The following is a 15,075-nucleotide window of genomic DNA, read 5'->3' as shown; positions in this document are numbered from 1 at the left end:
GCCAACCTTCTGTGAATGTTCTGAAAAGATAATCATTTCCATATCACAGCTTCTTCTTCCTATCGGTTAAATTTCGCGTCTGTAGCCCGTCGTCTTTGTGGTGTAGCAATTTTAATGGCCAGTAGTGTAGATGACCAAGTCACAGGTTAAAACTTCGCTGCACTGTGACTAAGAGGCCATTGTCATAAAAATAGAAGAAACGATAGTGAAAGACCATCATTAAGGCTTCCCAGTTTACACCATCTGCACAGATCACGTGAAAAATAAGAAATAAAGTACTACATTTTTTTTCGTGCTTGTGAAACATCTGGACTAAAGTATCATTCTTATACGAATTTATTTCAGTACCAAGAAAAAAAAGTTCTTGCTAGTAAAGGATGTTGTTAGTACATGATAGCGTTTAGGTATGACAAACGTTACTAGAAGTTTTCAGTTGGACATTCAATACAGCATGCCCAGAGGAGGTCCACTTACCGCTTATTCACTTACCGCTTATTGCCATCTTTTGGAGTCTGACTAAGGTAGGATCATTGACATGAGGGGCATAGGAGCATAATATCGACAAGTCGCCCATTGGATTTAATACGATGAGTGGAGAACGAGTGATGATGAGATGGACTCAGTGCTGTGTGTGAGCTGTTCGCTCTGCAGCCTAGCAACCCTTCTCACACCAAAGGTGTGCAAGCGGCCTATCATGAAAGGGGCTAAATCTGCAAACTGCAGAGGCACGATGAAACCGACTGCCTAGGCCAGCAGGCGGCTGCGCGAGCGCTATTAGAGGTCGCTGGCCCCAAGAACATGTTTGTTTCTCTGAGTTGCTCTTGTATCATTATGCTGTCTTGGTAGTTTGGCCAGTGCACAGAGACACCGACGAGACTTCCATCGAGTCTCTAGGCCAGACGTCGACTGCACCCGCAGTTCTTCAGATCTCATTCGAAACTCCGCAATCTGTGACGTCGTGCTGTGTGCCACCCACAACCGAATAAGTGAGCTGGCAGTGTGCGTCACTGCAATCGCAGGGATGTGGCCTCTACAGCGGGGACTGAAAGAACTTTTAGTGTTGGCTATCGACCTTACCGCTTGCTATATTGTTCCGCTATCAAGTGATGTATGAGACAGGCGAAATACCCTCAGACTTCAAGAAGAATATAATAGTTCCAATCCCAAAGAAGCAGGTGTTGACAGATGTGAAAATTACCGAACTATCATTTTAATAAACCACGGCTGCAAAATACTAACACGAATTCTTTACAGACGAATGGAAAAACTAGTAGAAGCCGACCTCGGCTGAAGATCAGTTTGGATTCCGTAGAAATGTTGCAACACATGAGGCAATATCCCTGATGTTATTCAATCTGTATATTGAGCAAGCAGTAAAGGAAACAAAAGAAAAGTTCAGAGTTGGAATTAGAATCCATGGAGAAGAAATAAAAACTTTGAGGTTCGCCGATGACATTGTAATTCTGTCAGGGACAGCAAAGGACCTGGAAGAGCAGCTGAACGGAATGGGCAGTGTCTTGAAAGGATGATATAAGATGAACATTAACAAAAGCAAAACGAGGATAATGGAATGTAGTCGAATTAAATCGTTTGATGCTGCGGGAATTAGATTAGGAAATGAGACTCTTGAAGTAGTAAATGAGTTTTGCTATTTGGGGAGCAAAATAACTGAATATGGTCGAAGTAGAGAGGATATAAAAGGTAGTCTGGCAATGGCAAGGAAAGCGTTTCTGAAGAAGAGAAATTTTTTAACATCGAGTATAGATTTAAGTGTCAGTAAGTCATTTCTGGAAGTATTTGTATGGAGTGTAGTCATGTATGGAAGTGAAACATGGACGATAAATAGTTTGGACAAGAGGAGAATAGAAGCTTTCGAAATGTGGTGCTACAGAAGAATGCTGAAGATTAGATGGGTAGTTCACATAACTAATGAGGAGGTATTGAATAGAATTGGATAGAAGCGAAACTAGACTAGAAGAACCGATCGGTTGGTAGGGCATATTCTGAGGCATCAAGGGGTCACCAATTCAGCATTGGAAGGCAGCATGGAGGGTAGAAGTCGTAGAGGGAGACCAAGAGATGAATACACTGAACAGATTCAGAAGGATGTAGGTTGCAGTAGGTACTGGGAGATGATGAACCTTGCACAATATATAGTAGCATGGAGAGCTGCATCAAACCATTCTCTGGACCGAAGACCACAACGACATTCAAGTGAATCTCAAACTTGACTTAGTCTTCATTAGGGCAGTCAGCCCAAGTTCAGACGTGTGGAAATTCTGTGCGTATTACGAATCTTCACAAACAGTTGTTATGATTTACGTTTTCTCCAAGGAGTAGTTTTCAGGTTTATGTATTTCTTACGAAAACTGTCCTACATTGTTTGCCAGGACTGTGTTGTTACTGCACCTTAACCAGTGCAGGAGTTGTCACTGTGGACAAAAGCGTGGCAAGATTAGCAGACACAAGTCTTTTTAAGGAGATCGTAGGATTATTCGAATTGCTCTGATAAACAGAGGGATAACAACAGCTGAAATACGGGAGGCAGTTACAGGAAGACTGTCGCCACGAAACGTCTGGAACAGATTACTAGAAGCTGGGTAGTCAGACTCACGTCAGCATGTCCGTATACAACTTGATGAAAAGTCAAAGCAGCGATTCTCGACAGCCATGAATCTCCAACTTCTGGAATAATTGTGTTGGACATCAGAAAACGGCAGATTTGGTAACTGTTGAATGGAGGCTGAATGCTCACCAATAAGTGGCAAGAATATAAAATCACATTATCATTTCCGCTTCTTCGTGCAAAACATTTTTGTCCAGATTTTTATTTACATTGTCTCCTGTTGCCCAGTGCTTCTTATAGTAGTCCAGACATTATGCCTTACTTATCACTTCTATATTTTTATTCAAGTTCTTCATCAATTTACAAGCAAATTTCTGTCTCCCCCCCCCCCCCCCCCCCCCCCGAGAATTACTGACGTTTCGCCAGCACGAGTGGCTGGCATTGTCAAAGCTTTACCCTCCATTGCCGGTGGTGAACTGGAGCCTAGCTCGCGGCCGAAATAGTTATATTCTGGTTTTAAAAACAAAGAAAAACTTCATGGGGTGTTTGTTTGTTCTTAACTTCCAGGGGAAATAAAACATATGTCTGAATTACATATGGCTGTCATCAATGTTACCACCATAGCATTATTTAAAACGGTAATACAGTTCCGTCATACAGCGGGGTAGTATGACTTTTAACTGCAAATATCCTCTACATAATTTTTAATTGAATCGAATAACAGTTTCAAGCAAGAATCAGTGCATCATAATGGAATTTAACTTTCCTCAGAGAAAAACACACCAAAATAAAAATCGGAATGAATTTTGTTGTTACGTATTTCAAATTATTTCGTTTTATTGGATACACAAATTTAATAATTGATTTTAATTAATTAAGAACTAACTTGCCTTCTAGTTATCCCGATCGACGTATTTTGACGTTCTGCTTCGACGAAAATGTGTCAGTTCTTCAAATGTCTTTTTTTTTTTTTTTGTAAATATGGTATCAACGAATAACTTGAGAAGTGCCCTTGATCAGATTTGAAGGGATTATTTCATGGCAGCTATCCCCATGAAACGTATTACGTCCCTGCAGTAATAGCTAGTTCTGACTTTCAATGTCTATTAGTAATTTCTGGCACAATTCGTAAAACGTGAGACCTGGAATCACACAATGACAGCTGAAAGAGTAAATAGAGTGCTTGCAGTCCATCTTGGATTAACAAAAACAGCTATGAATTCAACAGAATTATATCGTAATCTCTAGAGAATTAAAAAAGTAATACATCTTTTCATTCAAATCAAGTACATCGGATGTAAAATTAAGTCACCTGTGTCTCAAAGATAACGTCGCACAGTTCTTAAGGGCCAGAAAAGCAATGACAAATTCAGATGGTTTTTACTATCAAACATTTGCTGCCGCCAGTAAGAATATTTATAGCCTCAATTTCTGATCGTCACGCTTTACTTGAGCTTCACATCAAAAAATTTGTAATGTAACCAGCCACACAGACATAATGTACACGTCGAGCACTACTCTATGAGAACTGTCCCCTGAAACGCTTCAAGCACAGGATTAAGTAGATATATATAGTAACTGGCATCAACAAATATTACGATCAAAACTGAAATTTTGTTCTACAGTCGCTGGCTTTGTCGGCCATTTTGTAGTTGATCAAATAACACAAATTAATGATGATGAACATGGGACTAGAACACAAGCAGACTTCAAGACGACGACCTAAGCGTACTGAAGAGGAGAGACTTGGTCTAAAAGAAAGAAAAAAATATTTTAACGACAAGGAATATAAGAGGCGTAGGTGCAAAAGTGATAGAAGTAGGTATAAAATGTTAGTAATAACAGGAGTTCAAATCAGTACACAGTGTCGCTAAAATTAGTGAAATTATAAATTAAATTTATAGTACAAATACAAATATCAGTCATACGACACTATCAACACTGTACTTTAACACTATAAAATACAGAAAAAACTGATAGCACACACAAATACAAATAGACGTAACGTCTCCTTGGAACTCCTACCTCAGCCTGGTTCCGTATATTCAACTAGCCCCTCATCGGACTCGGATATCTGGTCAATCAACAGTCGCCCTCTGCTGCTGACGTCATGAACGCAGCACCTGTGACGTGACTGACGTGACGCGACGCACTCCTGACAGCATGTTGTGTGCACGCTACCCACGTTGGCAGACACGACCGGGGCAATATTACCCGCCACATCCAGTATTAACGTTCGGTTGGGTTAACAGCAAATAGGTGGCGAGGTCCTGATGGAATTCCATTTCTGCTTTACAAAGAATACACCATTGACGCCTTACTTAGTTTGCATTTATAGCAAATCTCACCCAGCACAAAGTCTAAGCGACTGGAAATAAGCGGAGGTGACTCGTATTTATAAGAAGGGCAGAAGAATGGGCCCGCAAAATTGCATATCAATATCCTTAAGACTGGTTTGTTGCACAATTCTTGAAAATATTGTCATTTCGAGTGCAGTAAATTTCTTCAAGAGGGAAAAGCTTCAAATCAGCACAGTTTTAGAACGCATTGATCGTGCGAAACTCAGTTCGCCCTTTCCTGGCGTGATATCATGCGAACATGGATGAAGGGCAACAGGTGGATTTCAAATTCCTAGAGTCCCGTAAAGCATTTGACAGGGTGCCACACTGTCGACTATTAACGACGGTACAAACATTATGAATAGGTTCCAGATATGTGAGAGGTTGAAAGACTTTAAGTAACAGAACCTCGACGGTGAATTTTCAGAGACAAGGGTATCGTCAGCAATGCCACTGGGAACTGTGGTGGGAGTTCTGTTATTTCCTACATACATTAATGACCTAACGGACAGAGTGGGCAGCAACTGCGGTTGTGTGCTGCTGATATTTTAGAGTATGGGAGGGTGTAGGAGGATGCAAGATTATTTAGACAACATTTATAGACGAATAACAGCTATCTCTAAATGTAAAAAAAAAATTGTGAGTTAATGCAGATGAGTGAGAAAAATAAACCGTTAATCGTAAATTAAATTTTCCCTGATACATTTAAGTCTCTAATTTATCTACGATAACGTTGGAAGCTGAAGAAGTGAATTAAAATTTGTGCTGCAGCTGGGACTCGAACGCGGGTCTTTTTGCTTACTTTTTATCTTTTTTTCTCATTTTGTTCGGTATTGTTCGTTGGTTTGGTCTGGGAGGACGTCACGAGACATCCGTTCAAGTTGATTCCTTCAGTCAGATTTTTATTATAGAGGGCGAGAAGCCCTCTGACCGAACACGCTGAGCTACCATGCCGGCGTTTACTAGGCAGATATGCTGACTATTACACCACCACAGCATTATGGTCAACATAGCTGCACGAACTACCCAAGTCAAATACCCTCCCCAACACAACTCCAGTTCACATCTCCCCTTGTATTGCAATCATTAACAGGGCTCTCCCACATTGGAATAGCACCCCAGCATTGGACGTCATGGGGAAGGGCTGCCTAGTAAGCAAGAAGACCCTGATTCGAGTACCAGCCGCAGCACAAATTTTAATCCACTTCTTCAGCTTTCAGCGTTATCGTAGACACATTAAAGATTTAAATGTCTCAGGGAAAAATTAATTTAAGATCTATACGATCACATTTAGTAGAGCACTTGCCCATTACGTCCAATGCTGGGGTGCTATTCTAATATCGGAAAGCCCTGGTAATGTGAATTGGTGTTGGGGAGGGTATTTGACTTGGGTAGTTCGTGCAGCTATGTTGACCATAACGCTGAGGTGGTGTAATGGTCAGCATATCTGCCTAGTAAGCCCGAATATCCGGGTTCGAGGCCCGGCCGCAGTACGAACTTTAATTCACTTTTTCAGCTTCCAAAGTTATCGTAAACCGGCGTTATTAATGTGTTGTTTGACACAGTCACGTTCATTAAGTAACTAGGCGTAACGTTGCAAAGCGCTATGAAGTAGAATGAGCATAAAAGGATTGTAGTAGGGAAGGCGAATGGTCGATTTCGGTTTATTGAGAGGCTTTTTGGTAAGTGTGGTTCATTCTTAAAGAAGACCGCATGTAAGACGCTAGTGCGAAACATTGTTGAGTAGTGTTCGTGTGCTTGGGATCCGCACCAGGTCAGATTAAAGGAAGGCATCCATACAATTGAGAGGCGAACTGCTAGATTTGTTAACGGTAGGTTAGAGCAACCCGGAAGTACTACGGAGATACTTTGGTAACTCAAATGGGAATCACTGGAGGGTAGCCGATGTTCTTTTCGAGGAACGATGCTGAGGAAATTTGGAAAACCAGCGTTTGAGGCTGACTGCAGAACGGTTCTATTCCAGGCAGCGTACATTTTGCCTAAGGACCACGAAGGTTAGATCAGGGCTCGCATGGAGGCATGTAGATGGTCGTTTTTCCCTCGCTATATCTGCGAATGAAACAGCAAGGGAAATCACTAGTAGTGGTTCAGGGTAGCCTCCGCCACGCACCTCATGATGTCTTGGGCAGGATGTATGTAGATGTAGATGTAGATGGAGTTGTAGGAAATCTATGGGATGAGTTAGAAGACTGACTGACTGATGACCATAGATGTTAAGTCCCATAGTGCTCAGAGCCATTTAGAAGACTGACTTCGCTCTAGACCCTAGAGTTCAAGCTCACAACCTTTCCTGCTTTCGGTTCACGAGGAACAATGGGCTGCCCTTCCTTCATAGACTTTCAAACCCAAAATGCGTCCCCAACAGATTTCTAGCCATCCTGATGAAGGGTGCACACACGCCCTGCAATGGGCGCCAATAGGTGTCTGGACACTTTTGAACAGGTAGTATATGATATGGTCCTACTCAAGTCTGAATTTATCGTTAAGTAGGAATGGGAGCGGGAGGGTTAGGTCAAGTTCCGGGAGATCGAGCAATGCAGGCTCCGGCAGAGACAGACAGTGGCGCGCCTCAGAATAGGCAACTCTCTCAATCCAAATACGCGCCCAAGGTACAGGGTACAAGATCACGGTTGGGTGCAGATCATCGGAAACCAATGTCGGCCCTGCAGTGATCATAAATACGGACGTTTCTTGTCTTCCCAAACCTAAAGTCGGAAGAATGTATATAAAAGGATATACCAAAATTATGGTCACTACGCAATCAAACCAACAACCAGGGCACAATTCTCAATAATGATAGGTTAATTCTCAGGCCTGCTGCGACCATAGGATTTAAACAGTACGTATGAACATAAAACTAGAAAAGTGTAATCAACCAAGCAACAAGCCCAGAATACTACAGCTGATAGCCGTGGGCGTAAGCTACGATGTAAACCGGCTGCGGGTAAGACTATTAAATGCCCAGAATTATTTTACCTTTTAAATATTAACAGACATAGATAAGAGACTACAACGAGATAATCGTTGAAGCAAAAAGTAGCAGGTGTTACTGTTGTTGTTGTTGTTGTGGTCTTCAGTCCTGAGACTGGTTTGATGCAGCTCTCCATGCTACTCTATCCTGTGCAAACTTCTTCAACTCCCAGTACCTACTGCAACCTACATCCTTCAGAATCTGCTTAGTGTATTCATCTCTTGGTCTCCCCCCTACGATTTTTACCCTCCACGCTGCCCTCCAATACTAAATTGGTGATCCCTTGATGCCTCAGAACATGTCCTACCAACCGATCCCTTCTTCTAGTCAAGTTGTGCCACAAATTTCTCTTCTCCCCAATCCTATTCAATACTTCCTCATTAGTTATGTGATCTACCCATCTAATCTTCAGCATTCTTCTGTAGCACCACATTTCGAAAGCTTCTAGTCTCTTCTTGTCCAAACTATTTTTCGTTCATGTTTCACTTCCATACATGGCTACACTCCATACAAATACTTTCAGAAATGACTTCCTGACACTTAAATCTATACTCGATGTTAACAAATTTCTCTTTTTCATAAACGCTTTCCTTGCCATTGCCAGTCTACATTTTATATCCTCTCCACTTCGACCATCATCAGTTATTTTGCTCCCCAAATAGCAAAACTCCTTTACTACTTTAAGTGTCTCATTGCCTAATCTAATACCCTCAACATCACCCGACGTAATTCGACTACATTCCATTATTCCCGTTTTGTTTTTGTTGATGTTCATCTTATATCCTCCCTTCAAAACACCATCCATTCCGTTCAACTGCTCTTCCAAGCCCTTTGCTGTCTCTGACAGAATTACAATGTCATCGGCGAACCTCAACGTTTTTATTTCTTCTCCATGGATTTTAATACCTACACCGAATTTTTCTTTTGTTTCCTTTACTGCTTGCTCAATATACAGATTGAATAACATCGGGGAGAGACTACAAGCCTGTCTTACTCCCTTCCCAACCACTGCTTCCCTTTCATGTCCCTCGACTCTTATAACTGCCATCTGGTTTCTGTACAAATTGTAAATAGCCTTTCGCTCCCTGTGTTTTACCCCTGCCACCTATAGAATTTGAAAGAGAGTATTCCAGTCAACATTTTCAAAAGCTTTCTCTAAGTCTACAAATGCTAGAAACGTAGGTTTGCCTTTCCTTAATCTTTCTTCTAAGATAAGTCGTACGGTCAGTATTGCCTCACGTGTTCCAGTATTTCTTCGGAATCCAAACTGATCTTCCCCGAGGTCGGCTTCTACTAGCTTTTCCATTCGTCTGTAAAGAATTCGTGTTAGTATTTTGCAGCTGTGGCTTATTAAACTGATAGTTCGGTAATTTTCACATCTGTCAACACCTGCTTTCTTTGGGATTGGAATTATTATATTCTTCTTGAAGTCTGAGGGTATTTCGCCTGTTTCATACATCTTGGTTACCAGATGGTAGAGTTTTGTCAGGACTGGCTCTCCCAAGGCCGTCAGTAGTTCCAATGGAATGTTGTCTACTCCGGGGGCCTTGTTTCGACTCAGGGCTTTCAGTGCTCTGTCAAACTCTTCACGCAGTATCGTATCTCCCATTTCATCTTCATCTACATCCTCTTCCATTTCCATAATATTGTCCTTAAGTGCATCGCCCTTGTATAGATCCTCTGTATACTCCTTCCACCTTTCTGCTTTCCCTTCTTTGCTTAGAGCTGGGTTTCCATCTGAGCTCTTTATGTTCATACAAGTGGTTCTCTTATCTCCAAAGGTATCTTTAATTTTCCTGTAGGCAGTATCTATCTTACCCCTAGTGAGATAAGCCTCTACATCCTTACATTTGTCCTCTAGCCATCCCTGCTTAACCATTTTGTACTTCCTGTCGACCTCATTTTTGAGACGTTTGTATTCCTTTTTGCCTGCTTCATTTACTGCATTTTTATATTTTCTCCTTTCATCAATTAAATTCAATATTTCTTCTGTTACCCAAGGATTTCTACTAGCCGTCGTCTTTTTACCAGCTTGATCCTCTGCTGCCTTCACTACTTCATCCCTCAAAGCTACCCATTCTTCTTCTACTGTATTTCTTTCCCCCATTCCTGTCAATTGTTCCCTTATGCTCTCCCTGAAACTCTGTACAACCTCTGGTTCTTTCAGTTTATCCAGGTCCCATCTCCTTAAATTCCCACCTTTTTGCAGTTTCTTCAGTGTTAATCTACAGGTCATAACCAATAGATTGTGGTCAGAGTCCACATCTGCGCCTGGAAATGTCTTACAATTTAAAACCTGGTTCCTAAATCTCTGTCTTACCATTATACAATCTATCTGATACCTTTTAGTGTCTCCAGGGTTCTTCCATGTATACAACCTTCTATCATGATTCTTAAACCAAGTGTTAGCTATGATTAAGGTGTGCTCTGTGCAAAATTCTGCCAGGCGGCTTCATCTTTCATTTCTTAGCCCCAATCCATATTCACCTACTACGTTTCCTTCTCTCCCTTTTCCTACACTCGAATTCCAGTCACCAATGACTATTAAATTTTCGTCTCCCTTTACTGTCTGAATAATTTCTTTTATTTCATCATACATTTCTTCAATTTCTTCGTCATCTGCAGAGCTAGTTGGCATATAAACTTGTACTACTGTAGTAGGTGTGGGCTTCGTATCTATCTTGGCCACAATAATGCGTTCACTATGCTGTTGGTAGTAGCTTACCCGTATCCCTATTTTCCTATTCATTATTAAAGCTACTCCTGCATTACCCCTATTTGACTTTGTGTTTATAACCCTGTAGTCACCTGACCAGAAGTCTTGTTCCTCCTGCCACCGACCTTCACTAATTCACACTATACCTAACTTTAACCTATCCATTTCCCTTTTTAAATTTTCTAACCTACCTGCCCGATTAAGGGATCTGACATTCCACGCTCCGATCCGTAGAACGCCAGTTTTCTTTCTGCTGATACATCCTCTTGAGTAGTCCCAGCCCGGAGATCCGAATGGGGGACTATTTTACCTCCGGAATATTTTACCCAAGAGGACGCCATCATCATTTAATCATACAGTAAAGCTGCATGCCCTCGGGAAAAATTACGGCCGTAGTTTCCCCTTGCTTTCAGCCGTTCGCAGTACCAGCACAGCAAGGCCGTTTTGGTTATTGTTACAAGGCCAGATCAGTCAATCATCCAGACTGTTGCCCTTGCAACTACTGAAAAGGCTGCTGCCCCTCTTCAGGAACCACACGTTTGTCTGGCCTCTCAACAGATACCCCTCCGTTGTGGTTGTACCTACGGTACGGCTATCTGTATCGCTGAGGCACGCAAGCCTCCCCAACAACGGCAAGGTCCATGGTTCATGGGGGGGGGGGGGGTTACTAACAACAGCAATACTTAGTCGTCAGACCTGCTTCGACCCAGGATATACATACATTAACAATAAGGGAATCTAATATATATATATATATATATATATATATATATATATATATATATATATATATATATTATCTTCTTGAGAATGCTAATAATTAGTCGCCAGACCTGCTGCGACCCAACATACACATACATAATAGGGGCTAACCAAGTCACAAGCACAGAGTACAACTGCTAGTAGATGTAAAACATTTGGTAATAACAGTATTTTCAATTGTATGCTGATTGAACGTCAACATCGCTTTGTCGAAAGGCTCCTCTTGTTGCTTGCCGTTAAACAAATTGCAATTCAACGGTGCACGTTAACAACTACAGGAAAAGTCTGCGAACACCACAAGAAAACCACGACATGAATCGGCAAGATGCAAACTTGCAGATCAAGTTGACAATATACCATTTAACTGTGAACACACACACGCGACCATAGGCAGATTCATACTTTCAAACGGTGAGCGTCGCTCATCGCCTCATAGCCCTTCTGGATGAGTCGCAATCGAACACCACGACGAGGCGTGGCCTTCCAGCTCAAAACAGCTCGCCGTACACGGACGACCTGGCAGCAACTGCCCGTACGCTAGTACGTCCTCTCTCTCCGAAAGTCGCCAGCGATCGTACGCTAAGCACCGCGACCCCCTCTGGCGATGCGCCAGAGGCAGGAGAGCACGGTTCAGCATATGCCACGACATAAAACAAATCCAGTCACATTTACTTAGGAACCGTCAATCGTGGAAATTATCCATCACGTTTCGTACTGCTGACACTGATAGTCGCTAGTGAGCCAAGGACAGCAAGTCCGTATTGTAGAAATCTGATTTGCAGCATTTGGAGAGCGGCAGGAGACTGACCAGTTGTTTGTCTGTTGCAGCGGCGGCGCATGCCAGCGGTCGCCTGCGCGTCAGGCAGCCCCGCACAGCAGGTCAGCAGCTGCACGAGCCGCAGCCGCAGCGGCAGCAGCGAATGGCCGCCCGCCGGCTGTTCCTGCGCTTCCCGGTGCTCGCCAACTCGCTCGTCTACGGCACGCTCTACACCGGCGCGGAGTTCTCCCAGCAGACCATCACCCACAAGATACTCGTGAGTACACACACTTCCAAATACATCGCTCTATCACATGATAAAAATGACTAATTAGCAGAAGGAAATATTGAAACAGTTACAGGCTGATTAAAAATGTGAACGGTTCAAGATATCGAGACAAGATTTGATGGCAGGCAGATCGGGACGTAATTTTATTCTGTTTTTAATAATCTTAACTCTTGCATTAACCGAGATACTGAAGCAAGGAATGTGCAAGTGAGATTGAAGAATAAAAGGAAGCAAGGAAGTTTATTTTACTCAGTAAATGAATTCGTGGAGGAAATATGGATATTGGAAGAAATGCCTAAGGGTTGGAGAGTGGGAATAATCTGGCCGTTGCATAAAAAAGGCGATAAGGCAGAGTGCAGCTTTTACCAAGGGATTACTCTCTTAGGTACAACGTACGACGGCTGTTCGGAAAGTAAGATCCGATAGGTCGAGAAATGAAAACCGTAGCGAAAATCAAAAAAAATTTTATTCACAACAGCTTATATTCGTGCTTTCCGCAAATTCTCTACGCTGGTCTGCCTTTCGTTGTTTGTGCCAAAATGTTGTCTTCGTAGCCATCGATTCATGTGAGCAGAGGTGAGCCATGTAGGGAGCCAATTAAGAGCTGTATTGTGGGTGATCAAACACTTCCCATCGAAAACGCTGAAATAGCGTCTTCATTGCACTGCAGAATGAGGCTGATAATTGTCTTGAAGAAAGAAAAGCATGGAATTTATGTTATGTGGGCTGCATAGCTTCAGGTGAAATATCTCACCACATCCACATACTTGGGGGGGGGGGGGGAGGGGGGTGACACTGTTGTTCTAGGAATTTCTACGAGATCACTTTACGCTCTGAACTGAAAAGAGCAACTTGAAGCGACCGACAGGCACACTGAAGACACTGATCCACACAATCCATCGGATTTTCACAGTGGTTTCCATTTCGCGCCTAATTGGGCCTTACTCTCCGAATAAGCCTCGTGTTGTGTGTGTGTAGTAAGATTTTAGCCTGTTTGGTAGAATACTGAGCGGAAAGTATACTACTGGGTAACTATTACGGTGGATTTAGGATAAATAGATCCAGAATGAACTAGAGATATTTTATAAATACGATAAGCAACTGCATCAGTTGTACGTCGATTTTAAACAAGCATGCGACAGCGAAGACAGAAATAAGATTCTCCAAACTGCAAAAGATTTTAGAATCCCTTTAAAATTACTCAAGTTGACGGAAATGACAATGAAAGCAACAGTCTGCAAGGTCAGAATAGAACAAGAGTTGTCAGGAGAGTTCTATGTGGGGAGGGTCCTGCGGCAGAGACATGTTATCTTTGTGCAGCTGTCTGACTTAGCACTAGAGAGGGTAATTCGGGAAATGCCAGAAAACCCAGGGGAAAGTCTTTAACCAGCAGGCCCAGGTGGTGACACATGCTGATAATGTAGCATTAATTTCTGGGAATGTCAGAGCTTTGAAGGATGATTATGTTACATTTGAAGGAGCAGAGCGGAAGTTAGTGCTGATCGTGAATAGACGAAAAACAGAGTATATGGTGATAGGGGATCCTGGAAGAGACAGAGAAGAGACTTCAATAAAAATAAATGGGAAAGAATAGCAAAAAGTGTATAATTTTAAATATATGGGTTCGATAATAGTAGAAGATAATAGAACAGCAGTAGAAATCCAAGGAAGGATAGCATTTACACTAACGCTATTACTCCTTGCAGAATATACTCAGAAATGTCAGCAGGAATACAAAAATCAAAATATATTTGACTATGTAATGAACTGTATTAATGTACGGATTGGAAGATTGGGTGTTCACTACAAAGGAAGAGCGCTGGTTGTTCAGATAGGAACGGAATATTTTGAGAGAGATATTTGGGGTAGCGAGAGAGAAAGAAAGCTCGAAAATAAGGACAAACGCATAACTGCAAACAAGTTTTGGACAAATGAATATTGTATGAAAATCAGGCAAGGAAGAATAGGATGGGATAGTCATGTACAGAGAATGGCAGAAACTCGACGTGTTGCGAAAGTGTTTATAGGAATGCCCGAGGGGAGAAGGAGAAGATAAGATCCAGGAAAAGGTGGCTAGAAGATATGGAGGCGGATCGCAATGCAGTGCAAGTCGGGAATTGGAAAGAAAAGCAATGGGTAGAGAAGAATGAAAGCAGGTGACAAAGGAGGCCACGGATTGTATGATCGATCAGTAAGTAAATAGGTACGTCAAAGTGTAATGATAAAACTATTTTAACGGCATTCAGAAATCTTCAAAATACGAATACAATGAATTAACTCTCGTTAATGCTGGTGTTAAAGCTATTAGCAGAAGTATGCGAGAAATGTGTTAAAGTTGAAAGCAAAGGAGATCAGAATTGATTACTGCTGCGTAAACTCCATTCAACGGCTACCACAGATTCTGTGTGTAGTGAAATGTTGGACCTACACTAATCATAACGTTAGAAAGTAACAGCTCAACGTCTCCAACATTGTTCACCTTTCGGAAGTGGAAGTAGTAACAGGCAACTGGATCTCCTCTGAATTTCTTTGGTGCTCTGGTCACTTTGTACGGATTCAGGAACAAATATATGCATAGTACTTCCACAAAGAGCATGCGATGTGAGTTTTGAAGGGCTCTTAGATAAGCCATATGTTGTTTGTTTCGGAAGTCA

At 42.1% G+C, this 15,075-nt stretch overlaps 1 protein-coding gene across 1 annotated transcript in view; it reads left to right on the top strand.

The window, feature by feature from the left end:
- The first annotated feature begins 12,218 nt into the window (after positions 1-12,218).
- Positions 12,219-15,075, top strand: part of LOC126176955 (mpv17-like protein) — a 33,107-nt gene continuing 30,250 nt past the window's right edge. Inside the window, exon 1 of the mRNA XM_049924163.1 lies at positions 12,219-12,409. Coding sequence (XP_049780120.1) covers positions 12,296-12,409 — 114 coding nt within the window. The 5' untranslated portion in view covers positions 12,219-12,295. The remainder of the gene's footprint in view (positions 12,410-15,075) is intronic.

The sequence above is a fragment of the Schistocerca cancellata genome, chromosome 3, assembly GCF_023864275.1.
Source record: "Schistocerca cancellata isolate TAMUIC-IGC-003103 chromosome 3, iqSchCanc2.1, whole genome shotgun sequence".
In the NCBI taxonomy this organism is placed as follows: domain Eukaryota; kingdom Metazoa; phylum Arthropoda; class Insecta; order Orthoptera; family Acrididae; genus Schistocerca; species Schistocerca cancellata.
The sequence above is the reverse complement of the archived record's forward strand: the minus strand, read 5'-3'. Positions and strand labels throughout refer to the sequence as shown.